Here is a 17,877-nt window from a genome sequence, read left to right as displayed (position 1 = left end):
AGAATTTAAAATGTTTAAAAAAAAAGCCAGAAACTCCAACTCCTAAAATTATGTGTGACCATTACACTACAGAAGTGACACAGGATGATTGTAGAGAAAATTGAAACAAGCTAACTTTAGGCATGTCAGGAACAAACAGGCAGAAAGCACTGTCTTATTGATGTCTCTGTTGTTCCTAAAAACATGCAATGATGAAGCTGCCTCTTAAAATACAGTATGGTAGCTCTTCCACTATTTCACACTCCATACTAATGTGAATGAACAATGTCCCTAATTGTGGAGCTGTTCTTACCAAAGATAAATGTTGATGGGCTCTTTTATCTGTAAAGTCTACGTAGGTCTCTACCCCTCTTAAGACAACCTTGCATCTCTGGTCATTGTCTTTGTTTTCCTCTAGTGTTTTTCTTGCACCATTAGAAGGAGGTAGGCAGTGCTTAATATCACAGAGACAGAATAGGGTCATCCAGGAATAGAATACTGTATCAATATGATTTATAATCTCAGTAGTTTGTTTTGTTTTTTAATTTAAAGTTGTGGTGTCCAATATGGTAGCCACTAGCCACATAGAGCTATTTAAATTTAATGAAAAGTAAATAAAATTAAAAGTTCAGTTCCTCAGTCACATTAACCACATTTCAAGTGCTCATGTGACATACTGCTAGTGGCTACCTGAATAGATGATGCAGAATTATAAAACATTTCCAGCATCACATTGACGGACAGTGCTAATAAACATGTAAGAATTAAAAACAAATACTTTATTTTAAATCAAAAGATAGCCTAGTCTACTCTACCATTATATAATACTTTACCAAAAGGGGAAAATTTCTAATCCCTTTTTTATATACACAAAACAACTCTATGGTAGCTTCCTACTTGCGATAGAAAAGTTGGAAAGCCAGAAAGTTGGATCTGTTGGTAACAACAGCTTTATTTTCTGATAAAATAATGTGACCAGATATGCTAGCTCACCTGCTGCCAGACTGGGCTTGGCTGCCAGGATGCAGTGCAGATGTCGCCTGCAGCATAGACGTCAGGAAGGGACGTGTGCATATGATCATCCACTTTTAGGCCACCATCTTCTCCTAGATCAAACTAAACATTGTTCTTCATAAGCATAAGTGGTAAGAAAAATGAAACATGGCTTTTTCATTCTAAAGTAAAAAAACTAGTCAATTTTTATACCTTGGAATGCTGATCTTTGATGAGAAAGTAAAAAACAACTGCAAGGTTTACACACCTAAGTTGAATTTACAGAGATTAAATTCTTACTAAGGCAGACCCATAAAATTCTTGAAATTTCAACATGAAAAATAACCAGTAACCATATGACTACCCTGCCCATAATTACAAGAACATTCCTGTTTTTGTAAGCTTCAAATGCTAAAATAGAAAAAAAATACAAGATGGTTTATCTGAAAGAATCACTTTTGAGAATTCATAGGAGGTATCAGTCTCTTAGCAACTTTTAGACAAACTGTACATTAACATCCCATTAATGATGACACATGCTGGGATGTTAACTGCGTACAGATTTTAAACAGTAAAGAATATTGCAAATGAAGACATGAATATTAACCACATCATTTTCAACTATTTTAAATTCCAGCTGTGTATTAAAATAGTAATTATTCATCTTTGAGAATTACAGATCTTCCAAAAGAATACTTTAAAAATATTCATAGCTGAACAATAAATTTCACTTACGCTGTTACCATGGAGGAAAGGTTCTATATTTGGTGTAACTCCTGTAGCACTGACAATGAAATCACAGCCATATATCTTTTCATTTGTCAATTCCACATATACAGGCCACATCTCTTAAAAAAAAAAAAAAAAAAGACTTCATTTTAAAATATAGCTGTCCCTACTGTCCATAGCATTATATGACTGCATTATATGACTACAGTGACTAGAAACAAAGCAAGAAAGAAAAAGGCAGATGAATTTATAACACTACGCTGTAATCATTTTTATAAGGCATATTTGCCGAACAATTTTAATGCAATCAGCATCATCTCCTTGGGTGTTCTAAATGTTTTTCCTTAAAATTAGGACACATATGTTTTGGCAAAATAATTTCAATTTATAAATCACTTTATAATTATTTAAAAATCTTTACTCATACTTTACATACCAATTAGTCTTTAGTCCAAACGGGTTAGTTTTCAGTGTTTTCCCTTACTATTCATATTCAAACTCTAACACTCCCTTTGGCTATGGAAAAATCCAAGGAATTCAGAACAGTGGAATATTTTATATACTAGTTGGCCAGAGTATTATTTCTTCAAATGATGGTAGTTCTCATGTGTGGAATAGGAGTCAAGAGAGCTGCATCTTTGTCCCAAATATATACATTTTCAGTCTGATTTTGAAGAAATCGCATCACCTTTGAGAGCTTCACATTTTTGTTTTGTTTTATTCTGATCTGCAATATATTCTGATTGATTGTAAAAACACTATGAGCCCTTTGTAAGATGTTAAGTCCTATGCAGTTCATTAGAAAGTTTAGTAAGTAGTACAATGAAATCACTTAATGTTATTAAATTATGGTTTTATTTTTACTTTTCACTTTTAAATGTTATATGGAAATCTGAAGTTGTTTTTTAATATAAAACAGTAAGATCAAAGTGTTCTCCTTTTAATTGTTTGGTTTTTTTTTCATATTTCATTACTTGCCTATATCAGTTGTAACTGACTTATCACGGTCTTTTGGAAAAGTCAAGGATGTTTTCTTCAAATTTTTAAATTCTTCCTGAAGGTAGATTTTCTTTACTTCACACATAGTTTCGATGTGTATCTCATGAGAAAACTAAAATAAAAATAAAAAATACTAGGGGGTCACCATAATACTTCAAGAAGGAATGACTTGGGTTAACTGATGAAGAAAAATATATATACTTTTAGAAACACATAGGAAACACAATTCTTATGAAAACACATTGATGCCCTAAAGTAAGTCTCTCAATTTCTGTGCATGGCATCAGTAAGCAGAAATTCATTCGGCATTTACAAAATCAAGTAGCTGTACTAGCAGATAGCATGGAGGGCATGGTTTCGTCTGGGCCTCACTGATAATTAATTACATGTGTATTTTTATTTATTAACCAGATTTCTTACTCCCCACCCCCTACCCAAGCCCCAAGCCACTACATCTGTTTTTATTTTATTTTTATTTTAAAGATGTGGGGTACAAGTCAGAGTTAGGTACATAAGTGGTCATTGTACCGGTGAAGTTTGAGCCTCACTGGTCCTCACTTCGCTTGGTTTGGGATCAAGTACCTTTATTAGTGTTATGTGTCCCCCCACCTCACAATCACCTGCTACTGCCAATCCTTTTCATGTAGTGTTATAATATATGTTCAGGGTCCACTTATGAGTGAGAACATGTGGTACTCAGTTGTTTCTGTGATAGATCACTGAGTATAATGGACTCTAAAGCCATCCAGAGCAAGGGTCTAACTCTTCAATTTTATGAAGGCAAGGGAGGTGACAAAGCTGGAGGAAAAAAGTTAGAAGCTACAAGAGGTTGGGGTTCATGAGGTTTAAGAAAAGATGCCCTCTCCACAACATAAAAGTACAAGGTAACAGATAATTGATAAAGGTGGATACACTAAACAACAGATTTTCAATGCATATGAAACAGGCTTCTATTGGAAGATGTTATCTAGGACTTTCATAGCTAGAGAGAAGTAAAGGCCTGGCTTGAAAGCTTCAAAGGACAAGCTGGCTCTCTTGTTAGAGGCTAATGCATCTGGTGATATTAAGTTGAAGGCAATGCTCAGTTACTATTGTGAAAATCACAAGGCCCTAAAGAACTATGCTAAATCTACTCGGCCTGTGCTCTATAAATGAAACAAATACTGCATAACAGCACATCTGTTTACAGCACGGTTTACTATATATTTGGAGCCCATTGTTGAGACTTACTGCTCAGAAAAAAGTTTCCTTTCAAAATATTACTGCTCATTGACAAGGTACCTGGTTACCCAAGAGCTCTGGTTAAGACATATAAGATTAAAGTTGTTTGCATGTCAATTAATACAATGTCCATTCTGCAGTCCATGGATCAAGGAGTAATTTTGATTTTAAGTTTTATTATTTAGGAAATACATTTTGTAAGGCTATAGCTCCCATAGATAGTAATACTTTTGATGGATCTGTTAAGTAAATTGAAAACTTCTGGAAAGGATACACCATTCTAGATGCCATTGCGAACATTTATGATTTAAGGAAAGAAGTGAAAATAGCAATATTAACAGGAATTTGGAAGAAGTTGATTACTACCTTATGGATGACTTTGAGGGGTTCAAGATTTCAGTGTAGGAAAGAACTGCAGATGTGACGGAGAAAGCAAGAAAATCAGAACTAGAAGTAGAGCCTGAAGATGTGACTATACTGCTGCAATCTCTTGATAAAACTTGAATGGCTGAGAAGTTGTTTCTTATGGAGGAACACAGAAAGTAGTTTTTAGAGATGGAAGCTAATCCTGTGAAGATGCTGTTAGTATTGTTGAAATGATAACAAAGGATTTAGAATATCATAAAAACTTAGTTGACAAAGCAGTAGCAGGGTTTGAGAGAACTCTGATTTTGAAAGACATTCTACTGTGGATAAAGTGCTCTTATATATTGCATGCTACAGAAAAATCATGAGAGGAAGAGTCAACTGATGCAGCAAACTTCATTGTTATCTTATCTTAAGAAGCTGTCACAGCAGCCCTAACCTTCAGCAACCACCACTCTGATCAATCAACAGTCATCAACGAGGCAATACCTTCCACCAGCAAAAAGATTATTATAATACTTGCTGAAGCCTCAGATGATTGTTAGTATTTATTAGCAATAAAGTCTTTTTTTATTTTTTTTTTTGGAGTTGGAGTACTGTAATCCCAGCACTTTGCGAGGCCAAGGTGAGAGGATTGCCTGAGCTCAGGGGTTTGAGACCAGCCTGGAGTTGCCCAGGCTGGAGTGCAGTGGCACACTCACAGTCACCACAGCTTCAACCTGCTGGGCTTAGGTAATCCTTCCACCTCAGCCTTCCAAGTAGCTGGAACTACAGGCATGCACTACCACGCCCAGCTTATTTTTTGATTTATTGTAGAGATGAGGTCTTGCCAAGTTGCCCAGGTTGGTCTCAAACTCCTGAGCTCAGGCAATCCTCTCGCTTTGGCCTCCCAAAGTGCTGGGATTACAGGCTTGAGCCAACCGCGCCTGGCCCATAAAGTCAGTTTTTAAAAGTATATCCATTTTTTAAAGACATAATGCTATTTCACAACAGATGCAGTATATACCATGACTTTTATATGCACTGAGAAACCAAAAAGTTCATGTGACTTGCTATATTGTAGTATTTGCTTTACTGCAGTAGTCTGGAACTGAACCCGCTGTATCTCCAAGGTATATAATGGTAGACCCCAAAAAACACATTTGAGGGGGGACTCCCAAAACTCCGAAATTTATTTATAAAAAAATTGTGTGTTCATTCTTACATGTTTAAATTTCAGTAACCTTCAAGGTACTCTCCACTTGATGCAATACATCTATCAAGACACTTTTTCCACTGCGCAAAAGTTTCTGAACTTGTCAATTTTAATGTCTTTTAGTGCTTCTGCCGTTTTTTTATTTCATCTCTTCCACACTGGTAAAATGTTTCCCTTTAAGGACTTTTTTCACCTCGGAAACAAAAGTCTACTGGAATGAGATGAGGTAAATAGGAGGGTGGGATATGGAAGTCAAGCCATTTTTGGTCAAAACCTGCTGATCACTCAGTGTGGTGTGTGCAGGTGTGCTCGTAAATCACCTATCATGAAATAGGCAAATGTGCTGAAAGAATCTCCAAAACAAAAAATTCACCGAAGCTGAATTCACTGAATTCACTGAAGCCTCTCACAATAATGCTAGCTGGTACACTGATACTGACACGTTCCTAGAACACCTACCTAGAAAAGAAGCCTGTACTACAAGGGGCTTGTCTTCAAAAATAAAAAAAGATAACTGGTTTTTTTAAGAGGGGAGAGGTTCACCCTCGTATTTATCACAACTTTTCACAGGAGTGAAAAAGTAGGCTGAGATCTAGTCTTTGATGACTTTGATATTCACTTATATTTGGTGGGAAACTGGACCAAGTAAGTTTTGTAGTAGTTTTCCTAGCACTATGGATTTTAAGTAAAGTGATCTAGCAATCCTTTAACTATATATTTGCAACCAGTATTTAACAAATGACCCAAAATTTAAAATTACATTTTAGACATGTTTAATCAGTGTAGGAAAACATACGTCTTTTGTTCCTTTAAGAGTCAAGCCTTCATGCCAATCTGGTCCCAAGGCACTGCCTACATTATCAACTTTAGATTTGGTTCGTGCTTCCTTTTTCCTTCCTGGAGAGATGAAATTAAATGATATAAAAATCACCAGATGAGAATTATGCTTGAGTCCTAAAGCTTTTAGGCAATGTAATAATCCATATACATACATACACAGACATATAGCACAACTAACTTTTAAAAAATTTATATTAATCATTTTATTCATTATTTTAATATTTTCTGATGTAGACCTACAAAATTGATAATCTTTCAATTGAGCATTGAGGATTAACACATTCTGTGTGTCTTTTGGATGTTACATTGATTAATTTGAAGCATAAGAAAATTAGCCATCAAATTTTTAAAATTTTGTCAATTTTTAGCACCTCCAAAACTTACAAAATTCTTGTTAAACTTTATATTCTAAAAGTTTTTAGATTCATTGCATTTTTTAGAAAATACCTATGTGTTGCTAAACTGTAGTATCTGTTTGCAAAGATGCAGATGGGCTGATTTAATTCATCTGGTATTTCCTGTTTTAACTTTATACGTGTGTGTATATATATGTTACAGAAAATCTGAAAACTTCATTTAAATATATAGAAATAAGCATTATCCATATTATTATCTCCCACATATATTTTACTCAGTTTTCTTACAGCCCTTTCTATATGGTAAAAAAAAAAAAAAAGTTTTGTATGACAAGTAATAAACTAGATGTTATACTTACCTTCAGTTGTATATCTGGTTCTTTTATGTGCAATTTTAGCCTCTTGTTTTTCAGCAATGAGCTTTGAAGTCAAGAATTCAGCTGCTCCTGCATCGAAGAAAGTGTTCCCTATAGCTTTATCTTTAATGGCCCAAATCACTTCACAGCCTTCAACTTCATACCTAAATGGAATACTAAAGTTACTGAGAGTAATTTAAAAAAATCTAAGCAGAAAATCTTTGTATCTGCAAAAAACATCTCCTAAAACAAAAGTTAAAAATACTTAAAAATAACTATTGGGAAAGATAGATGATAAAGAGGAATATAACATTCTTTAAGAATATTAAAAGTTAAAAATAAAACAGTAAAATGAATTTAACTGGCTTACTGAAAGAGCCTGTAAGTGACAAATATGTGTGCTGAATATCAAGTAAAATTTCATTACATTCAGTATCATTTTAAAATGTTCAATTTCTACAACTTAGTTATATGAATGTGTAAGCAGTGCTTTATCTGGTTATAGTATAATCAATAATGGATATATGTGTGTGTGTATATATATATATAGAGAGAGAGACAAACAGCCACAATATTGAGAATCCTTTACTTCTTTAATAACAATTTTTTTATATACTCAAAGCACATTATGGAAGGGGACAGAAAAAGAAGAAAATGAGAGTCATAAGCTAAAAATCTTAATTTTGTTATGAAAGAACCATTACCTTGCATTTAATTCCCTTCATCTCAGAAATTCCCAAACCATCTAGCCAAAGAAAGATCCAGTTCACAGAAAGATCACGGATCTTACAGAAAGAAAGGAATGGACATAATAAATATAAGCCGACTTCCATTACTGCTAACCAACAGCCAGAGCTCCTGGGCATCTGATATATTACTTCTAGGTTTGGACACTGAGAATGTGGTTTTCTTAACAATATCCATTTCACAAAGTCCTTGGAGTCATTATAATTAAGATGATCACATAATTTATCATCCAAACTGGGATACTCTTTGATACTAATACTTGCTCTTGGTACAACTGGTGTGAATGAGGACAATCCCGGACAAACAGAATATATGGCCATCTTAACTATAATAGGATTTTATCTGAACTTGCAATAGTAATAAGAATACTGGCTATTAATTTTTAACGTTTATTTATGATACAAACTATTACAAACTATTGCCATCTTTATTTTACAGACTGATATAATGTAACATTGGTTATATGGCTTTCTAAGATTAATCAATAAACTAATGATAGAAAAAGGTTTAGTACATCTGACTTCAGTTCACCTTATATTCATACTTTTTGACAAGCCCATTGTTTCATCTAATAAGACTTTATTTTTACTGCTTCCCTTTTCCAGCAAACATTTATAATCACTAAATTACAGATTACTGGATGAACATTCTGTTTTATGCTTCTCAGGTCTTACAGCATTGCTGACTAGCAGAAAGTAGAACACACACATATTGGGTAATAAAGTTTATATTTCAATTTACACATATACATACAGTCGTCATGAAATACTTTCCTTTTTTATATACTGAAAGTGTTTCTGTATTACCATTTTTCATATTTTAAAGTAATATAAAATTATAAAACATATCAGTGTAATTTAACAAACTGATGACTAGCAGGCCAAGTTATTACAAGTAACCACAAATGACCCCTGTATGTGCTCTACATCACAAGATACCTCCTAATCCTTTCTAACTTGAACTATGCTCTCAGCAAGATTCACATAAGGAAAATACTGCTTTAATTTTTAAAACCACTCTAAAAAGCAGACAACAGTGAAGTATTAGTTTTGTGAAGTTGTGAAAAACGGTATTGGTTTGAAAAGAAAAGGATTCACCTAGACTTGGAAAGAAGACAACAGATAATAAGTGAAGTAAACGTATATTGAAAAAAGTTAGTATTAGTCTCTGGAACACGGAGGCTATATATTAAAGAGTAGAAAGGGTTTGGGTATGTCAGTTTTTCATCATGAGAAACAAAGACCTATCATTCAGTGATTAGGTTTTATCATTCAATGATCAATTTAAAGAATAACATTACATATGACCTTTCTTAAACTATCAAAGAAGAGCTTACTAAATACAAAATTATAAGCTTTATCCAATTATATAGTCTTCAGTCTTCAACAAAAATAAAATGAGGAATAGGATTAAATGTTGTGAAACTTTGAAGACTTTTGAACACAGGAAAGTTTTAAAATGTAAATAATAATAATTATAATATGTGATACTTTGGTGATAGCTAATGAATAAGATGTCATGTGTATGTAAGAATTTGAGCCGGGCTCGGTGGCTCAGCCTGTAATCCCGCGCCTTTGGGAGGCTGAGGTGAGTGGATTGCCTGAGCCCGCAAGTTCGAGACCCGCCTGGGCAGTGAGACCTCATCTCTACAATAAATCAAAAAATTAGCTGGGCATGGTAGCGCGCGCCTGTAGTTCCAGCTACTCGGAAGGCTGAGGCGGAAGGATCGCTGGAGCCCAGCAGGTGAGGCTGCGGTGGCCGGAAGCGGCCACTGCACTCCAGTCTAGGTGACCGAGTGAGACTCCAACTCAAAAAAAAAAAAAAAAAAAAAAATTAAAAAAAAAAAAGAAGAAGAATTTGAAGCCCCTTTTACAATAAATCTGTTCCTTCTCCCTTTTGGCTCGCATTTTGGTTTTCATTCTAATTTTCTCTGCCTTTCTCTATACAATGCCACAAACTTCATAATCATAGTAATGACTGCCACCCCTAGTACTCAGGCAAGAGTAAGAACTTACAGGTTTCCTTAGGAATTGACCATCCTCTAAAAGAGAGGGGTAAAAAATCTAGTCTAAAAGTTGGAAAGGATGCAAGTGAGAAAGGACAAGACTTGGACAGATTCCCTATTTTGATTCAAATTTGTCCTCTGTGATTTCACCCAACTTTCTAGCCTGAAAAAGATCCAGACCATTCTATGTCAACTATGTGCTGAAAGATAAAACCAATGCTCTACAAGTCACAGCAGGGTATTTCTCAATGTTTTTTGAACTTGAGATATCTTCTTCAGATGAATATATTCCATATTAATTAATGTGTTCACATTTTCCAAACTTTCAAAAACCAAGAGCTGGATACTAAATATCCTAAAATAGGAGTCACAAACATTTTGGGTTTCACTGACCAGAGAGGTAATACATGAGTAAAGCATGACATACAGTAAAAGCATTAAAAGTGGTGGGGGCTATGACTAGAAATCTCTAAAAGTGTACCCATTTAAATTATTTTTAAACACAGTATATACTTATAAAATACACCTACGGCCAAATATGGCCAGTTACCAGTATTATGACCCCTTGAAACCTAAACATTCTTGAAACATTATGTTTTATAAGGAAATTACAACCATGGACTCCATGAAAGCTAAAAAATAAAGTAGATTTTTCTCCTTGAAAACATATGAAAATAATATTTTTGCTTTTCAGAATAAAAAATGCTTTCTAGTCTGCTAATAATCACAAGTCACAGAGCTATTGTTAAGTAATATTTAAAAACATATACTTACACTAGCTCAAGTGCAATGCCACCATTCCCTATGATCATTATTCTTTTAGCTTTAGTAAGCTGTTTCTGGAATTCCTACATTAAAAAGAAAATAGTGAGATACTGTTTTGTATCAGTGGGCAATACAAGAAGTAAGAAACTTCATGATAATAGTCTAAAAATTTTAAGTATCTTATCAAACTTACAAAGGAACCACAAAATACATCTTACCCACTCTGCCAGTGCAACTTCCCACTTGATATTATAAATGCTTCCCTTTATGCTTCATTCCAAGCTGCCCTTACAGCAATGTCTCTCCTGATTTTCCTTGTCTTTTATGTCATGACATGTAGAGAAGAGGCACTGTCTTTAGTGTACCATTCCCAACTACTTGACCAACTATTTCTTTTCACCTGGACTCTCAGTTGACATTTTTTCCTACAGTCACTCAACACTTAAAACTTTCAGGAATGCAAAGCACAGCAGCATAGTGGGTAACAGCACAGACTCTGGAGTCACTGGCTCTAGCAATTACTAACTGGATGACCTTGGGCAAATTGCTTAACCTCTCTGCGCTTCAGGTTCTTCAACTATATAAATGGAAATAATAAGTGACTACAAAGGTTTCTGTAGGGATTATGTTAGATGATGTAAATAAATCTGTTAGGAGTAGCAGGCATATAATAAATATCTAATATTTATTGAAAAATATTGTTATACCATTATATGACAGGTAACTGATCCCCAGAAAAAGGATCACAATGAGCTTGGAAAAGCCAGTGGTAATTCTTCTGACTTTCAAAAATATAGGCTGGTGTAATTACTGCAGAATGACATCTGAACAGAAAATTCCTCCTACTAAGTTACCATTTCTATTAAATTGACCCCAAAGCTTATAATATTTACTAAAATAAACTTCTTTAAAATTTTACAAGAAAAAAAAAACTTGAAGTTAAATTTGTTCTTCATTGAGAGTACTGCAACTTAAGAAAAATCTGGAGAGAGCAACAGAAATAGAGATGAAAGGTATAAGCTTAAATTGTACTTTTGATAAACTTAATCACTACCTTAGTATAGGTAAATACTTAATCTTTCAATCTCAGTTTCCTATCTGTAAATCCATTTACACAGGATTATTGTGAGGATTCAATTAGTTCATGTTTGTAGAAGAACTAGCTAAAACAGTTATGAGCTCAGTCTCTGATAACATGAACCTAAAGTTCACAATAATCCAGTTCCTTCAGTTTTCTGTAAATTCCAAATTATTTAATTAAGAGAACAGGCTGAAAGAAAATATTATCAATTTTTTAAATCATTACCTTTTGGGATAAAACAACAATGAGCTTGAGGTAAGACAAAGTCACTGGTGAAACTATTAAGAGATTCTTAGTAATAAGGGTTAATAAACCCTAAATTAAATTACCAAAAGAAGTTGTATAATGTTGCAGATACAGAAGTTTAACCTTATTGGGATATATTACCATTGTTCTACGGGCAGAGCAATAAACCAAGTGACATTTTCAGGTCTATGATTATTATGATTTCATATCACAAATGCCTTTTGAATATTAATTTTATTGTTGGGGGAATAAAATTGGTAAATTTTTGATAGGCTTTACTTTTTTGAAAAAAATTCTTATATTAATTAGGTTGCAAATCACATATTTCCAAAGTTGAGTAATGAATATGTGTATAATGTAAGTTGTAACATTCAGCAGTCATTATATCTAAGATACTACATAACCAAAAGAACATAAGGCATCAGCATGAACTAAAAAACAAGAAAAAAAGTCAACTAAAACCAAACAAATTGGCAGTAATAAAACATTATAACCACTCTGATTTATGAATCATGAAACCAAAACCTCCCTTTTGCTATTATAGTTTAAGAATTAATATCATAAGTGGAACACTTGAATTCAGATGTACAAAATTCTAAGAAATCTTCAAGTTCCCTTCATATGACCCAACCTTAAAATGTTACCTGAGCACTGTCTGTATCACGGATTCCTAATACATAAGGATTTCCTTCACATATCAACTTTGGTTTAGCTCCAGCACACAGACAGAGTTTCTTATATACATGCTTATTGCCATCTTCTGTTAAAATGCACTGTAAACATAAAGCAATGAGAGGAAGAGAAGACACATATTTATACATGGGTACAACTGCACTTTAAATTAAAAATTCAGTAAGGCAAAACTAATATATTAAGGTTGCCGCTTGGTGGCACTAAATACTTTGCTATAGCAATTACAAAATCAAGCATGACAATACATTCCCTAATTCAGTGCTTCTTAGTCATTTTAGGGTCATGGACCATTTTCAGAATTTAATGAAAACTAGTCTTTCTCTCCTGGAATAAAAAGATACATTCATACAAAGTTTTGCATTAAACTTCAAGGAATCTCAGGTTGTTTGAAAATGTATGTTGACCTCAGGTTAGAAACTAAACTTTAAGACATTTTGAAATTGAGCATTCCTATCATATTATACCTGGGACAGGCCTTGATGAAGATAGCCGATCTCAATGGAAGTTACTGAAAGACCTAGTGATTCTAATTATCTCATATTTTCATATCTGTTAAGAATACAGAAAAGTAGTATATGGTAGAAGAGGTTATATTTCTTCTTAACCTAAAATGATTAGAGGTGCTAAAAAATAGTATTTATATTCTTAAATACAAATAAGAATCACTTTATTAGCAAACTAAATGTTGTTTTAATATGTAAAAAAAGGATGTTAACTTTTAATCCTTGTATGTATTGGCTTTAAAGTTGTATTATTATTTCATAACATTAATGGGTATAAAAATACATATTAGAAATCCATCTTTAATACTCAATGAAAATCTACTTATGTGTAGATTTCATTAAGAAAGCTGATAAACCTAAGTGCATACTACTATGAGAGATACTTGACTGTGCTGGAATGTTTAGGGGTTAACATTTGTGCCACACGTTTGATTTACAAAACTTGGCAAATTGTATTATAGCACTTAATATTCACTGAGACATTTATAATCTAACTCTTTAGCTGCATAACAAACACATAAAACAGTAATACAACATAGTACAATCCATATAGAAATTTTATACAAGTCTTTCTTCAGATAATGTGGTGAGAACTGTATCTGACAGAAATAGAAATTATAGGCACTGACCAAACTTTAAAATAATGTGCACTTTGCTACTGTAAAAACAAACAGCACAAATAAAATGGCTAAATTTTTAGCAGTAGACATGAAAGTAAAACACTATCTCTAATTCACTAAAAAGTGTAAAGGATGATGGATAATAGAAGGCAGATATGCACTACATATGGAATACTTTTGAAATGATAACAGAAGCACTCTGATTCTTTTAAATACCATAATATATAAGTTCACTCACAATTCATTTAGTACTCTTGAGAACCAACCTCAACTTGCAAAATTAATTGACAGGTATGTTATTTGGAATACATATTACCATTATAAGTATTAAAAATTTACTCTGGTTTTAGGATTCAGACATTTTATTTTTTATAAAGTTCAGTACATTTTCCTCTCTCAAATTATTGTGTTTCAAATGTGATGAATACTTTTTTCCCTAAGAGAGAACTCATAAATTAGAGCTACCTTACAGAAACTACAAACCAAATTTTCCATGTTGCCTAAAGCTCATCTGAGAATACTGTAAATCATCTAACAACATCCTTTCCTGATATTGCCTTATTTATCCTCATATGCAAGGAAGTCTTGAGTTGTGATGAGTTTAGAGTAGAAATCTCACTCAAATCTAGGGTATTTTTTCCCAGTCTTAGTTCAGGTTTTACATCATTTCAGACTATTGAGAACATCTTCTAATTTGGTTGTTGGTGACTAGCTACTTGCTCCATCTCAGTTCATCCTTAACATTGCTGTTGGATGAATCACCCTTAAAAAAAAAGATCTATTTTATCATTGTTGTTCCTACTTAAAATCACTTTACAATTTTTCTAAATACAACAAAACTTCTTAGTGCAACATAAAAAGCCCAAAAATCTTATTTACTTATTTCTTTAGCCTTGTTTGTCATTCTCCTTTACTAATCTCACTATTCTTCATATCCCTTTTTCTTTATTCTTGGGACTTTGAACATTCAATCTCCTCTTAGAATCCCCCTTTCCGGACAAACATATGGACTTCACAGCAACTTGGATGGATTTAGAGTTGACCATACTCAGTGATCTATCACAGAAACAAAGAACAGAGTACCATATGTACTCACTCATAAGTGGACCTTGAACAATTATCATACTACTATAAGAAAGGAATTGGCAGTAGTGGGAAACTGCCAGGAGAGGGAGGGGATGGGATTGGCAGTTGAGGGAAACTGCTAGGGGATGGAGGGGCACACCTCATCAACAAGAGTACCTGCATAATCAATGTTTGTATACCTAACCCTGAATTGTAGTCCACACCTTAAAAAAAAAAAAAGACACCAACAATCAGAAAAACAAGAAACCAATATATCAATAAAATATTTCAATTCCCTTTTGTGTTTTGAAGGATGAAAAAAAAAGAATCCCCCTTTCCACTAAGAGAACTCTTAATTCACTCATCTTTTGAAATCCAGCTCAAACTTAATACTCTCGGCGAAGTCTTCCTAATTACCTAATATCAGAACTTTGATAATATTTCAATGACTGTGCTTTTACATGTCCACATAATTATAGTATGTACGTCTATATTCCCTATGGCACTGGCAGCTCCTAGGAGCAGGCATCTTGCATTATTATTACTGTTGTATCTCAGCACCTAATGCAGTACCCGAATATAGTGGACACTTTATAAACATTAATTTCAAATGTGGAAACTAAAATGCCAAACCAAATTATATAATCCTAAAAAATTTTAAAAAGTATAAATTTTTGAAATAATAATGGGAATCAATGTAACTAACCTTTACATGAAAGGAAAATACATGGTGGTGTAGAGGTGAGGTCAAAAGAAAGCAGGCAAAACCTCAGCAAGATTTAATAATAGAAAATGCCATTAAGAAAAAAAAGTCTTACGTATTCTTCACTCTTCAATTGCTTTACTCCAGATTCTATAACCTTAATGTTGGGAAAGCGATTTTCTAACATGGTACTTGATTGTTCTTCAACATCAAATTCTTCTAAGGTTTTAGAAATCTGTATAAGATCAAAGAGGTTAAAATGTATACAATTATAACACATCCTCTTTAAAAAATTTTAAACAATAAAAATACTTTCATTTGCTTTTATATATTACTGTTGTTAGCCATTGTACTACATACAGTGGAAGGAGGATCAGATTCAGCATTTTAAGACCTAAACTCAATTAGTTCTGCCACTCTTGGATAAGTCAGGGGAGTCATGGAACCATAGCTTTCTGGTCTGTATAATGAGGGATAGATAATACCACATACTCCTCTATAGTTTAACCGAACAGCTTGTCTATTTCCTTATCCTTCTTACCCATCGGCATCAGTGTACCACCTAGTGTTGTTGTGAGAGGGTGCATTCAGTTTCAGTGAATTTTTTTGGAGATTCTTTCACTGTGTTTGTCCATTTAATGACAGATGATTTATGAGCACATTTGCCCACATGGTACTAAATGTTCTGCAGTTTATGAGCAAAAACAACATGATCCTATTTCCCACCCTCTCTATTCACCTAATCTTACCCTGAGCAACTTTTTTTGCTTCCCTAGATGAAAAAATGTTCTTAGAGGGAAACATTCTGCCAATGTGCAAGGGGCGAAACAAAAAAGGTAGAAGCACTAAAAGGCATCAAAATTGACGAATTTGAAAACTTTTGAGCAGTGGGAAAAGTGTCTCAATAGGTATACTGATGGAAGAGGCGGAGAAGATGGCAGCCGAGCCAGTCGGACTATGCAAGTCCCCGTGAGTAAGTGTATGGAAAATTTTGTGTATGTGCTGGTGAGCGAGTGGGCGGGCGTGTGAGTGGCTGACTGAGTGAGGGACAGGGAGCCAGCGGCCAGGGCTCTCCTGGTGCAGCAGCTGGTGCCACTGCATCTGGGCTTGGACCCTAGCGATTCCCAGGATGCAGAAGCTGAGCGTCATTTTCTCTTTCTTTTCTTTTCTTTCTTTCTTTTTTTTTTTTAATCAACAAACCCTGCCTGGCAAGAAAACACTGGGAGAGTGTCTAAGTGGGGGTCGTGTGCAGGTGGCCAGGCCCCTGGTGCAACAGCAGGTGCTGTAGCTTCCCTACTTCATCCCTGGCTCTTTCTGGGTCGCAGAAGAGGAGTACCATAGTTTTTTTAAAACGGACAGAAGTTTTCCTTTGAAAAGCAGTGGGGAGACACTATTGTCCCAGGCGCTCCCTCACCATTGAAGCAGGAGAGAGACTGCTCCGGGCTTTGCCACATCACTTCAGCACCTTGCAGGATGCTGGAAGGGGCTGTGGATGGAGTCCAGAGGCAAGTTTCCATGGAAGAGGACAAGAGAGGCACCCCACCACCATACTGATGGTGGGGCAGTTCAATGAGAACTATAAAACACTGCTCAAAGAAATCCAAGATGACACAAACAAATGGAAAAATATTCCATGCTCATGGATAGGAAGAATCAACATTAAAATGTCCATCCTACCAAAGGCAATCTACAGATTCAACGCAATACCCATTAAGTTACCAACATCATTCCTCTCAGACCTGGAAATGACAATACAGAAATTCACATGAAACATAAACCACCACAAATAGCCAAAACAATCTTTAGCAAAAGAAACAAAGCAGGAGGTATCATACTTCCCGGCTTCAAACTTTACTATAAGGCTTCGGTAATCAACACAGCCTGGTCATGGTACAAGAACAGGCACACAGACCAATGGAACAGGACAGAGATTCCAGAAGCAAAGCCTCAATTCCTCAACCAACTCATCTTTGACAAAGCCTCCAACAACAATCACTGGGGAGAGGAGAACCTATTCAGTAAATGGTGCTGGGAAAACTGGCTGACCACATGCAGAAGATTGAAATAGACCCCTTCCTAATACCACACACAAAAATTAACTCTAAATGGATCAAAGACTTAAATGTAAAACCTCAAACTATAAGAATCTTATAAAATGCAGGAGACTCCCTTATGGAAATTGGAACTGGCAACCAATTCCTATTCAGAACCCTAAAGGCCAATACCTTAAGAAATAAGATAGCTGGGCTCAGTGGCTCAGCCTGTAATCCCATGCCTTTGGGAGGCTAAGGTGAGTGGATTGCCTGAGCCCACGGGTTGGAGACCTGCCTGGGCAGTAAGACCTCATCTCTACAATAAATCAAAAAATCAGCCGGGCATGGTAGCGCATGCCTGTAATTCCAGCTATTTGGAAGG

At 34.7% G+C, this 17,877-nt stretch overlaps 1 protein-coding gene across 1 annotated transcript in view; it reads right to left on the bottom strand.

Annotated features, from left to right (window-relative positions):
- PYROXD1 (pyridine nucleotide-disulphide oxidoreductase domain 1) overlaps nucleotides 1-17,877 on the bottom strand; it is a 28,874-nt gene that overhangs the window by 3,103 nt on the left and 7,894 nt on the right. The window contains exons 3-10 of the mRNA XM_008065829.2: nucleotides 15,578-15,697; nucleotides 12,523-12,651; nucleotides 10,561-10,634; nucleotides 7,038-7,198; nucleotides 6,279-6,379; nucleotides 2,680-2,812; nucleotides 1,708-1,820; nucleotides 973-1,095 (exon numbers count right to left, since the gene is read on the bottom strand). Coding sequence (XP_008064020.1) covers nucleotides 973-1,095; nucleotides 1,708-1,820; nucleotides 2,680-2,812; nucleotides 6,279-6,379; nucleotides 7,038-7,198; nucleotides 10,561-10,634; nucleotides 12,523-12,651; nucleotides 15,578-15,697 — 954 coding nt within the window. The remainder of the gene's footprint in view (nucleotides 1-972; nucleotides 1,096-1,707; nucleotides 1,821-2,679; nucleotides 2,813-6,278; nucleotides 6,380-7,037; nucleotides 7,199-10,560; nucleotides 10,635-12,522; nucleotides 12,652-15,577; nucleotides 15,698-17,877) is intronic.

This window comes from Carlito syrichta, unplaced genomic scaffold, assembly GCF_000164805.1.
Source record: "Carlito syrichta isolate Samal-C Ts95f unplaced genomic scaffold, Tarsius_syrichta-2.0.1 Scaffold308809, whole genome shotgun sequence".
NCBI classification, from domain to species: Eukaryota; Metazoa; Chordata; class Mammalia; order Primates; family Tarsiidae; genus Carlito; species Carlito syrichta.
Note: the sequence above shows the minus strand (reverse complement) of the source record. Positions and strands in the feature narration are given on the sequence as shown.